A 13362-nucleotide genomic window follows, 5' to 3' on the forward strand; every position below is an offset into this window, starting at 1 on the left:
CGAGGGAAGATGGCAGAGAACGCCAATAGATATCATCCCTGGATGAAATGAGCGGATGAAGGCGTAAGGCGACCTCGTCGGCATCCGCTACCAGACGGAGAATGTCACCACAGGATCCTCAAACCTCTGAACCCCTCTGCTGGGAGGTGATGCTCAAGTCCAACTCTCAGAGCAGTCTGGTGAGCACGTCGAAGTCGAATGGGGGGGTCAAGTCAAAGTGCCTGCACTGCTCATCTGAGGAGGAGGCAGGAGAGCGAGCCAGGAGTCGGTGGCTCTCCGGTAGCGCTGTCTCCAGAGGTGCTCGATCCGGGCTAACCTCTGGTCCTGGATCGCAATATGGTCTCGCGGAGTGAGGGGCACTGATAATGCCTCTGGTACCGACGCGGCGTCCAAAGGACCATGCTGCGGGTGTTCCAGACACTTGGGTCACATCTCCATAGCGGCGCGTTGGCCTACGAGAACCTGATAGTGTCTCACGGCCAAGCGGGCGCACAGGCAGTATGACCGTGACCGGTGGTGACATGCGGTGCGGAGAACGTGCCGGGAAGTCAACCGTGTCGAGATCGGGGAGCGACCTCACCGCACGGTCCGCGGAGGTCGACCGGGATTCACTGGTGCGCGACGGCACGATGGACTTCGTCGGAGCGGTTGCGAGAGGTAAGCGAGCGCGAGCGTCGATCCATTGATCGGGTCTGACGGCTGCCGTGCGAGTAGATCGGTGCCAGACTGCGAGGCAGTGAGTAAGGACTGACGGCGGTGACGAGACGTGCGAGATCTCGACCGGGACGGGTGCCTGTCCGTTGCTCCAAGAGATGGGGCTGGAGCCATACTGGCCTTCCAGTGATGAACGCCTGCACCAGACGGTGGCCGGGGCTGAGGGAGAAGGGATCATTCAACGCGCATGGTCCTTCGCCCGTTGCAAAGTTCAGCGTAAGTGGAAACCGGAGCTCGACTACGGTGACGTGCCGGTGAGCTATCAAGCAACGACTCTGACGCTCTGCTGCCGAGGATCTGCGGAGGTGGTCACCGGTGCCGGGCAGATGCAGTGCCTGCCGTGACGGTTCCAGGCTCGACTGCGGTGCCACTGGAGTTGTTGACCGCAGAGCCTGTCGCCTTCTTCGTCTAGGCTGAAGCGAGCCTGCCGGGCGGCTTCAGTGAGATGAGATTGTGCGCCGGAGTGTGAAGGGCGTACCAGCTTGTCTCCGTGGCCGAGACGAAGTCTCCGGTGCGGGCTCGTGGTCGTGCCGGACCGCCGGTCAGGGCAGCCTCCATAAGGAGCTGTTATCAAACGGAGTCCACTCCTTCTGGTCCTCGCGCTGAAGACTGGCAAGCGGCAACTGTCTGTCAGATGGATCCCCAGGCACCTAGGCAACGATCGTGGGTCTCCCTTGCATCCGGCCGACCGGACAGCGAGCACGCTTGAAGCCGCGAGAGACGCAGCAGAAGCCGGTCCCGAGACGGGCAGGGAGAATATACCCACCTCAACATATATACAAACTATTACAAACATAACCTAACAACTAGGAAGAAGTCTATACACACTACTACGTATAATAAGAATAGAGATGAAGAACAGTGAGACGCAGGGATGAGGGAGTCAGTGAAAGCCGCACTCCACGGTCCAAGACGACGAACGGCGGTAAGAGAACTGAGAGCACGGGTCTGCAGGGCATATATACGGTCCGCAAAAAGGCGCCACGCAGGGGGCGCCTAAACACACCCCCCGCCCCCCCACCAACCCCCCCCCATTATACCCGCCCGACAAAACCCCCCCCCCCCCCTCCAAACCCCCCCCACCCCCCCCCCCCCCCCCCACACCCCCCCCCACCACCCCCCCCCCCCCCCCACCCCCCCACAAACCCGACTAACCCCCCTCCCCAGACCCGCCGGTGTTTAGGGGAAATTCTCCGAGAACGGGACGCGGCGTGCGACACACCACACCACCACCTGGAATGATAGGAACAAGATCGAAGAAGAACATCAGTTCTGCCTCTCGTAGCCAGACATTTCCCATTTTGTATTTGTGCAATTAATTATTCCTTCCCAAGTATAGTACTTTCCATTTGTCCTTATTGAATTTAATCCTATTTATTTCAGATCATTTCTCCAGTTTGTCAAGATCATTTTGAATTCTAATCCTGTCCTCCAAAATGCTTGCAACCCCTCCCAGCTTGGTATCCTCTGCAAACTTTTTAAGTGTACTCTCTATGCCATTATCCAAATCATTTTTGAAGATATTGAATAGAACCGAACCCAGAATAGATACCTGCAAGATCCCACTCAATATGACCTTCCAGCTTGACTGTGAACCATTGATAACTGCTCTCTGAATACACTTTTCCAACCACCTTATAGAAGGTTCATCTAGCCTACATTTTTCTAATTTGTTTATGAGAAGGTCATGTAAGACAATATCGAAAACCTTGCTAAAGTTGAGATATCACATTGCTTCCTCTTACCCTACCCACAAGGTTTGTTACCCTGTCAAAAAATGATATTAGGTTGGTCTGACATGATTTGTTCTGACAAATCCATGTTGACTGTTACCTATCTTATTTGCTTCTAGGTGCTTACAAACTCATTATTTGCTCCATAATCTTTCCATACAGAAGTCAAGCTGATGTCTATAATTTCCTGGTTTGTCCTTATTATCCTTTTTATAGCTAGGTACTATATTTTCCCCTTTCCGGTCCTCTGGGATCTCTCTGATCTTCTACAAGTTCTCAGAGATAACCACCGATGGCTCAGAGTTCTCTCAGTCAGATCCTTAAGTATTCTAGAATGTATTTCATCAGGCCCTGCCGACATGAACACATGTAACTTGTTTAAATTATTTTTAAGTTGTTCTTTTCCTGTTTTAGCCTCAGATCGTACCTCATTTACACTGATATTTGCTATGGTAGTCATCCAGTCACTGCTAATTTTTCTGGGGAACACTGAAACTGACCATTGCTGTGTTTCTCTTATCGTCTTTCTCTCCCCATTGAGAAATACGCTTGAACATTCTGAAAGGTTCTTTGTCTCTTTGGGCATTCTATTATGGCAAGACATTGCTTGTAATAATATCAAGCTACTACAAAATTTAAGGTCATAGTTGCTAAAACTGCTTTCTAATCCAGGCATCTGGATTTTCTAACAGATTTATTTGGGCATAAGCTTTCGTTGGTAAAAAACCTCACTTCTTCAGATGTGGGTTTTTTACCCACGAAAGTTTATGCCCAAATAAATCTGTTAGTCTTTAAGGTGCCACCGGACTCCTTATTGCTTTTGTGGATACAGACTAACTTGGCTACCCTCGATACTGGATTTTTCTGTTACCATACTCCCCAGGCTACTGAAGCTTTAACAACTGAACTAAATATTGCCTCTACCACTTCCATGTGAAATTGTAGAAAGGTGCACCAGGCACAGAGGAAGTGAGGCAGACTAAGTTTCAGCTGAAAAGGTGAACTAAAATTAAAAGAAGAGTGACAGCATCAAGTACAATACTTTAGCTCTTATAAAGATCAAATAAGTATTCTGGAGATTCTACTTTTTCTGGGAATTTTTCACTTACAAATTTTTGCTAGGAGCTATTGCGCCCTTACTGATTTACTATAAATTTATGGTAGATTTAATTAATTATGTTTTGATCTTGTCCGACAAATTTACTATGACTAAAAGTATAGCATCTATGGATCACAAAATAAATAGGGAAGTAGCTTCAACCCAACTGTTGTCAGACTAGCATCCTTCCTATAAAAAAGTTGTGTTTCAGAGATTAGTGTCTAACTATCACAAAGTATACATTTAACAACATTGAGACAATAAGCACTTGAAAAGACTAATGTAAGAATTATGTACAGCATATTCTATACTTTCAGAGAAGAATGTGATGCAAAAAAATCCTCCTCTTTTTGCTGGGGTGACACAGGCGGAATTCCACAGCCATCGATCCACAACTAGGGGAAAAAAAACATTTTATGATAAGAGCTTCAGTTTCATCTGACATTACACAAATATATTTAAAATGTCTTCCAAATACACCTCTACCTCAATATAACGCTGTCCTCGGGAGAAAAAAAATCTTACCACGTGATAGGTGAAACTGCGTTATATCGAATTTGATTTGATCCGCCGAGGCGCACAGCCCCGCCCTCCCGGAGCACTGCTTTAGCGCGTTATATCCGAATGCGTGTTATGTTGTTTGGTGTTAGGACAAAAATGAAACTTTTTTTTTAAGCAGACTTTAATTGATATTAGGCATATGGACAATGTCAGATTCATGACACAGCCTTTTATCCCAAAGGCAAGACATTTCATTTTCCACATTGTCTGCTGTCCCACTCCAGTAACTGTCCAAAACCGGTTCTCTTGTCCCACCCATTAACTGAAGCAGCAGTGTTCTGAACCTTTTTAATAAAAATAATTGAAAAAATGGTCTTTTAAGTGTTGATGTAGTGCAGGGATCAGCAACCTTTGCCACATGGCCCGCGAGGGGAAATCGGCACGGGCTGAGGGATGTGCTGACCACCACTTCCTGCAGCCCCCATTGGCCTGGAGAGGCGAACTATGGCCAGTGGGAGACGCGATCGGCTGAAGCTGCGGAGATGGCAAGTAAACAAACCGGCCCGGCCCGCCAAGGTGCTTACCCTGGCGGGCCACGTGCCAAAGATTGCCAATCCCTGATGTAGTGCTTTCAAAACCTAAAGTGCTAATTATAATGGAATGAAAATGTAGCATTTGATTATGATTAACAAACATACTTTGAACTAAATAATAAAAATAGGTTTTAGAGTTTCAACAATTTGATTCATATTCAACATTCCTTACACTTCTGCATAATTATATGTACAATTTTAAACTGAATTGTTCAAAAGCTGAAAGATACATTGTTCTCCTGAAAGAATTCAGAATCCCCTAAAATTATTTATCATGGTGCAAGTGTATCTACGCTATATGCGATTAAAAAAAGCCACTAAGTACCTTAAGTAGCAATCTAAGATGATTACAGGAAAGCATAAGGCAATGTTTTAAAAATAACTTTCAGGCTAGCTACCTGCTGACTTTCCCAGATAAATACATGGGGAGGGAGGTTGTTATTGTTTTTTAAGCCCATTTGATTTTTAAATGAATCTTTCTTTTCCCACTGTGAAAAGCGGTTTCCCTCCAGACTGTTAAATTCTTCCTAGGAAAGATGCCTCACTGTGACCTTTGTGGGGAAATGTTGTTTGAACCGTTTACAGCCCTGGAGCTCGAGCCGATAAGATAAAACCTTTTCAAATATCTCACAGCTATCTAGGTTTGTTTATCCCCCTAATATTCCCATTCTGCATCAGAGTATAAGAATCAAAACACAAGACTGTTAGACGACAACTGGAAAAAGCCTTCCAAACTTTCTCAGTATGGCTTAGCCCTACTTTGAAGGAATCCTCCTCTTACTCCCAAGAGTAAGACAGTGACAAAGTTTCCATCACATTTAAGGGCTCAATTGGCATGGTACCAATATTTGACTCCCCACTGATTTTGAAAGAAGGCTGAAGGCTTTCGGCACATTGCGGGACCTTGCATGTCAGGACTTTAATCCTTTGCCTGCATCCTGAGACAACTGACTAGAAAGTCATTTCTTACGGTAGTTTGAATTTTGTGGACTAGAAAACTAACAAACTAGCAGTCTATTCCATAAAGGTCACAGAATAATAAGTCAATAGTAACTTTACTTCTATACTAGCTTGAGCAGGATTTGAGCTAGTGACCCAGAGAAAGAAAGTCCCTATATCATTACCAAACCCCAAAAGTATTTTTTTTAAAGTATGCATTTCATCACCTTTGCTAACCATCCCTTTGTGTACTATTTTCACCTGCTCTATTAACTGATAGAGGTTCAACTCCAGAAAAAGCAAAATACATACTTTACAAAAAAAAAAAATACTGACACTTTTTTCATTAAAATTACATAAATTCATAAATGTGCTACTCCATAACTACAATAATTGTAATTAAAAATAATAAAAAATTACATATTTTTAATGAAATCTGTAAGGTTTTTTCTAGCATTCAGATGAGTACTACTGTGTTAACAATTATGATTAACCCAAAATTGTGTGAGAGTATTAGCTCACACTTGACTTTCTTAGCATTTCCCTCCCTCCCCAACTAACAAGATTAGTTTCACTACTTCATCTCCTAGCCCACACATTCACTGCAATTTGTATTTACTTAGATACAAAAACAAACTCCACTCTACATTACATTTTGGCTACTGTTTAGAAATGTAAAATTACTTTGGAGCCAGGAAATCAATTCTTTTATATTAAAATGAATGATCTAATGCATTACTTACATCAGTACCATGCTTCCTTGTTGCTTGTGTTGCAAGATATTTAATCTTTTCCCTGTAAAGTTGCGCACCACGACTATTGTACTTGGCATTGGTATCATTTGTTGTGCACCCATGTTGTTGGAAAAATGCAGACTATAAAAACAAACAAAAACATGCATATTATGAGAACAGAATTAAACATTTGTGGGGTAGAACAAGGAAATTTTAAATGGTTAGATGCCAAATAATTTTATTTTAAAAATTACTAAAAAATTATATAATTTATTGGACCAGCTTCTGTTGGTAAAAGAGACAACAGAATTTGGTCCAATAAAAGATATTACCTCAGCCTCTTTGATTCTCTAATATCCTGGGACAAACACGGCTACATCATTACATACAAAAATATTTAGTCCAATGAAACAAGAAATTATAGGCCAGCTCTCATTACTTGTTTCTTTTACTACCAAATCATGGAAATCCAAAAATCAAAACACAGAATTATTGATATGGTCTATTCATGAGATTATCTATGGGATGTGACTCCATTTTAGACATAAGATTTATAAAAGAACCCCTACAAGACACCATGATTAAAAACCAAGGAAAATAATCAGTTATTAACCATGGCTATTTTATTATTAAAAAATGGAAAAGAAAATATTAAACAAAACAACCCAAATGATCAGAGACTGTAATTGAAGTAACCAATTTCTCTATGCCTCTCTGTGGAGAGCTTTCAGCAGAGATGACACCTTTGACAATGCCATCTATGGGTCATTCTTCATTTAGCCCTGGTCCACACTACAGGGTTAGGTCAAATTTAGCCGTGTTAGGTCGATTTTATAATGAATACAAAGGCAACCCCATTCCGTCGACCTAAAGGGCTCTTAAAATCGACTTCTGTATTCCTCCCCGGCAAAAGGAGTAGCACTAAAACTGACCTTGATGGGTCGAATTTATGGTAGTGCAGAAGCAAATCAACATTTTTGGCCTCTGGGAGCTATCCCAGAGTGCTCCAATGTGATCGCTCTGGACAACACTTTCAACTCCGATGCACTAGCCAGATACACAGGAAAAGCTCCAGGAACTTTTGAATTTCATTTCCTGTTTGGTCAGTGTGGCGAGCTGAGCAGCACAGGTGACCATGCAGTCCCCCTAGAATCGCAAACGAGCTCCAGCATGGAGTGAACGGGAGACACTGGATCTGACTGCTGTATGGGGAGAAGAACCACTGCAGGCAGAACTCCGATCAAAAAGACGAAATGCTAATATATTTGCCAAAATCGCACAGGGCATATTGGAGAGAGGCTACAACAGAGAGACACAGCAGTGCCACATGAAAGCCAAGGAGCTCAGGCAAGCCTACCAAAAGACAAAGGAGGCAAATGGTCACTCTGGATCAGAGACCCATATTGCTGCTTCTATGATCAGCTGCATGGCATTCGGGGGGGGGGGGGGGCTATCACTACCCCACCACTGTCCTGCAAGGGGGGAGTCTCACGCAACACAGAGGAGGATTTTGTGGATGAGGAGGAGAATGTGCAGTAGGCAAGCAGTGAATCCGTTCCCCCCAGTAGCCAGGACTTTTTCATCACCCTGGAGCCAATACCATCCCAAGGCAGGATCCCTGACCCTGAAGGCGGAGAAGTCACCTCTGGTGAGTGCACATTTGTAACTACAGTACAGGGTTTAAAAGCAATAGTGTTTAATGTCTGATTTGCCTTGAAGACCTGGGATGCATTCACAGCCAGTACAGCTACTAGAAAAGTCTGTTAACATGTCTGGGGATGGAGCAGGAATCCTCCAGGGACATCTCCATGAAGCTCTCCTGGAGGTACTCTGAAAGCCTTTGCAGAAGGTTTCTGGGGAGGGCTGCCTTATTTCGTCCTCCACAGTAGAACATTTTACCATGCCAAGCCAGTAGCAAATAGTCTGGAATCATTGCAGCACAAAGCATGGCAGCAAATGGTCCTGGGCTTTGGTTGCATTCCAGCAACATTTGGTCTATATCTTTCTGTGTTAGCCTCAGTAGAGTGATATCATTCATGGTCACCTGGTTGAAATAGGGGAAATTTTGTAAGGGAACAGTAAAAGGACTCCGTTCATGCTGGGCTGTTTGCGCTTGGCTAAAAGGGATCATCCCTGAGAATAGCCATGCGGCAGGGGAAGGGGCAAGGGCTCATCCCAAACAGCCACACGAAAGGGTGGGGGGAGGTGTGTGCTGCACATCCACCTGAAAACCGCAGGCCCTCCTTTTAAATGGCAAACCCAATCGGCATTTCTTGCTATGGGAAAAAAGGGCGCTGCAGTTTGAAAACATTCCCACATGTTATGAAGATGTTAGAAGCCAAACCCACGTACCCTTTTGGCTTACCATGACTGCCTAGAAACCGAATTATGTTGCCCAACCGTGTGTGATGTGTCATCATACCAGCACACGCTCAATATAAAAGGCAAAATGCGACCTCGTACCTAAAGCACATGTGCTGTATGCTGTGAATTGCTTCATTCACTGTGAAAGTGTCTCCCTTTTGTTCTCAGAAATGTATCTTAAATTTTACTCTCCCTTTTTATCCCCCCACAGGTGCAAATGTTTCTATGCTTCCCCTATCATCTCCGTCCCGAGGTTATCGCAGATTAGAAGGTGAAAAAAAACTACACTTGTGATGACATGTTTTCTGAGCTCATGCAGTCCTCCCGCACTAATAGGGCACAGCTGAATGCATGGAGGCAATCAGTAGCAGAGTCTAGGAAAGCATTAAGTGAGCGCGATGAGAAGAGGCAGAATGCAATGCTGAGGCTAATGGGGGAGCAAAAGGATATGCTCAGGCATCTGGTGGAGCTGCAGGAAAACCAACAAGAGCACAGACCACCGCTGCAACCACTGTACAACTGCCTGCTCGCCTCCCCAAGTTCCATATCCTCCTCACCTAGACGCCCAAGAATGCAGGGGCAGAGGCTCCAGGAACCCAGCCACTCCACTCCAGAGGATGGCCCAAGCAACAGAAGGTTGTCATTCAAACAAACAGTTTTGATTTGTACTGTGGCTACAATAAACAATGTGGCCTTGTCCTTCCCTCCTCCCTCAGGCTACCTTATCAGTTATCTCCTTTTTTTTGTTAAAAAGGAATAAAGAATGCATGGTTTCAAAACAATAGTGACTTTATTTCCTTTGCCAGCTGTGATTGAAGGGAGGAGGGTGGTTGTCTTACAGGGAATTAAATTCGACAAAGGGGGCAGGTTTGCATCAAGGAGAAACACACACAATTGTCACACCGTAGCCTGGCAAGTCATGAAATTGGTTTTCAAAGCCTCTCTGATGTGCAGTGTGCCTACCTGTGCTCTTGTAATCATTCTGGCGTCTGGCTGTTCAAAACTGGCAGCCAGGCGATTTGCCTCAACCTCCCACCCCACCATAAATGTCTCCACCTTACTCTCACAGATATTATGCAGCACACAACAAGCAGTAGTAACAACGGGAATATTGGTTGTACTGAGGCCTAACCTAGTCAGCAAATAGCACTAGCGAGCTTTTAAACATCCAAAGGCACATTCTACCACCATTCTGCACTTGCTCAGCCTATAGTTGAACTGCTCCTTACTACCGTCCAGGTTGCCTGTGTATGGCTTCATGAGCCATGGGAGCAAGGGGTAGGCTAGGTCTCCAAGGATAACTATTGGCATTTCAACATCCCCCACGGTAATTTTCTAGTCTAGGAAGTAAGTCCCTTCTTGCAGCTGCTTAAACAGCTCAGAGTTTCTAAAGATGCGAGCATCATGCACCTTTCCTGGCCAATCCACATTGATGTCAGGGATCCAATAGTGCTTGCAGCACCAATGAGAAGTACCTCTTGTGATTTATGTACTGGTTGTCCAGGTGGTCTGGTGCCAAGATAGACGGATAGACCTATCGCCCCACCAGAGTTAAGGAAACCCACTGCAGCAAAGCCATCCACTATGACCTGCACATTTCCCAGAGTCACTACCCTTGATAGCAGAAAGTCAGTGATTGCACTGGTGACTTGAATCACAGCAGTCCCCACAGTAGATATGCCCACTCCAAACTGATTCCCAACTGACCAGTAGCAGCCAGGCGTTGCAAGTTGCCGTAGGGCTATTGCCACTCACTTCTCAACTGTCAGGGCAGCTCTCATCTTGGTATTCCTGAGCTTCAGGGTGGGGGAAAAACTCTGAGTTACAGAAAAGTGGCTTTACGCATGCAAAAGTTTGACAGCCACTGGGAATCATCCCATATCTGCAACACTATGTGGTCCCACCAGTCTGTGCTTGTTTGCTGGGCCCAGAATCAGTATTCCACCGTATCAACCAGCCCCACTGCCGCCATGATGTCCCAATTGCCACATCCCATGCTTTCAGGAACATCTTTGTCCATGTCCTCCTCACAATCGTCCTCGTGCTGCCGTCTCTTAGCCAGGTTCTGCACATACTGCAATATAATGTGCAAGGTGGTGAGCTGAGCGGGCTCCATGCTTGCCGTGCTATGGCATCTGCACGGGCAACCCAGGAAAAAAAGGCACGAAACGATTGTCTGCAGTTGCTTTCATGGAGGGTGGGAGGGGTAATGATGACATGTACCCAAAACCTCTCGCAACAATGTTTTTGTCTCATCAAGTATTGGGAGATTACCCCGGAATTCCAATGGGCAGTGGAGACTGCAGGAACTGTGGGATAGTTTCCCACAGTGCACTGCTCCATGAGTCAATACTAGCCATGGTAGTGAGGACACACTTCACCGACTTAATGCACTTAGTAGGGACATACACAATCGACTGTATAAAATCAATTTCTAAAACTCGACTTCTATAAAATCGACCTAATTTCATAGTGTAGACATACCCTTGGTTAATTAAGACCAAGGTATATTGTTTCCCAAAATTATTGTGAAGCCAGTCTTAGTATCTTAGATACTTAAAAACTATTTACATATGGACATAATTGGTTTAAGGGCAGGTGAAATTTGTCTAGGTTTTATTAATAGCTAGCAAGCTTACAGATGGGCAAAGCAAACATTCTCAATTAAATCCTATGAAAGAAATATTGAAATCTGTTACTTAGTTACTTTAAGCATCTGTCTTGAGACAGGTCAATTACAAAATATTAAAAATCTGAAATCCAGTTAAATCCTACTATTTCTCTGTTTACCAATGTTAGACCGGTCTTTCTCTCCAGGAATACATGGTCTAACCATTAGATGGTTAATAGGAGAAAATCTTAGTATCTTCAGTTACCATAGCATTTCCATATCCCAACAAAATCATTACAAGAATTTCAAATATAATCCCTTCACAGTGTCTTTGTTAACGTCTCACCAATCCACATTGAAGTCTTGGATAGGTTTTCCTTGGGTATGGTTTCTTCTTGAGTCTTTTCTGTTCTTAGCTATCTGTAGTAGTAGCTTGCTTGTAGAGATGGATAGGATGAGTTGTGGAATGCTTGCTGTTTAATCAGGGTAGCATTAGGTGTGAGATGGAGGAGGTGCTCACTTCACAGTTTTATACCCTTTCCTTCCTATTTTCATGAAAATTATAGGAAAACATCTCTTTCATGCATGTTTAGATTCCAAGTTGGTTGCTGTCATTCTTTCACTGGCTCAGTACTTTCCTGTGTTGTCCCTAAGAGCCTCTTCATCTTATGAAGATGTAGTTTGTTAATGATATATGCATTACAATTATAATTCTTTCTTGACAGTTATATCTCTTGTCTTTGGGGCAGGAGAGTATCACAACACCTTTGAAGTTAAAACTCTAACTCTTCTTTTTTGTTGAATTCATTTTCTGAAGCTAGCACTTCAATTTTATTAGAGTTCAACAGAAAATAAAATGCTTTCAGAAAGTCCAAACACACCTGTTCTTTTATATAAAAGTTTTTTGTTTCAAAACAGTCTTTTAAAATTAGTAATTATTGATGTAAAGTCTTTCTAAGAGTTATTTAAATAAGTTGTTGATTCTTTATAACAATTTTTGGAGAGATATTTATTCTTCCTGGGTCGCATGAGGGAGTTGCTTGAGCATTACCAGTAATCAATTAATTCTCTGTTAATATAAACATTCTATTCTTAAATGATTTCTTACATTAGTAACTACTTCAGTAAAATCATTAATTCTATGTTGATATATAAAGCATGTTACCATTTATAGCAATGGTATTAGGAAATTATATTAGACTCTGGCATATTTGCAAGTATTTTAACTAAACTAAACAATCTGCCACTGCAACACTTAAGAAATATACATAGATCTGATCTACACTACACAATTAGATCAACCTAAGCTTCCTATGTCAGTGTCTGCACTACCAGGTCCCTTCCGCCAACATAACTCGCCTGCTACGTCGTCTTAATTACTTCACCTCTACGAGAGGTGTAGCGCTTAATTCAACATAGGTCGACGTGGTGGCAATGTAGGCACTGCGTTGCTTACGCTGACTTAACTGGTGTTAGGATATAGATATTCAGGCCTGTCTGCAAAGGCCTATACTTTAAGAATTTAGGTGTATTCTTATCACTTGGCTAGTTATAGAGGTATAAAAGAAAGAATCAAAATCACTGTCTGTGGAATGGCTCTCTCTTACTGTGACAGGCTAAGGCCTTCAGCTAAGATGTAGTTAGGCAGCCATAAGCTGGGAAGTGTATGGTCACATCCTCACATTCCAAACTAGTCACATTGAAATAAGGTGCTATTGGGCTATTAGGAATACAATCCTACCCTGATTTTCTATCACCTCCAGAGAAACGGAAGAGCCTAGAAGATAGCATCCTGTCTGGCAAGAACTCACTTATCAATAGACACAGCTGGAAAACCCTTATGTCTGTATAGCTGTAGTTGTGAAATCCTCACTTCTGTATTGTTTTGCATGTTTATTTGCATGGCCTCTGTCTGGTTCTGTGATTGTTTCTGTCTATAAATAATTTTGTTGGGTGTAAACCAATTAAGGTGGTGGGGTATAATTGGTTAAATAACCATGTTACAATATGTTAGGATTGGTTAGTTAAGGAATACCTAAGCAAAACTCAGGTTCTACTATATAGTCTGCAGTCA

The 13362-nt window shown here is 43.5% G+C and overlaps 1 protein-coding gene across 2 annotated transcripts in view; it reads right to left on the reverse strand.

The window, feature by feature from the left end:
- Positions 1-13362, reverse strand: part of ARFGAP3 (ARF GTPase activating protein 3) — a 90843-nt gene that overhangs the window by 50580 nt on the left and 26901 nt on the right. For both annotated transcript variants that reach the window (XM_032762497.2, XM_032762496.2), the window contains exons 4-5: positions 6323-6454; positions 3858-3941 (exon numbers count right to left, since the gene is read on the reverse strand). In XM_032762497.2, the coding sequence (XP_032618388.1) occupies positions 3858-3941; positions 6323-6454 (216 nt within the window). The remainder of the gene's footprint in view (positions 1-3857; positions 3942-6322; positions 6455-13362) is intronic.

Source organism: Chelonoidis abingdonii, chromosome 1 (assembly GCF_003597395.2).
Source record: "Chelonoidis abingdonii isolate Lonesome George chromosome 1, CheloAbing_2.0, whole genome shotgun sequence".
NCBI classification, from domain to species: Eukaryota; Metazoa; Chordata; order Testudines; family Testudinidae; genus Chelonoidis; species Chelonoidis abingdonii.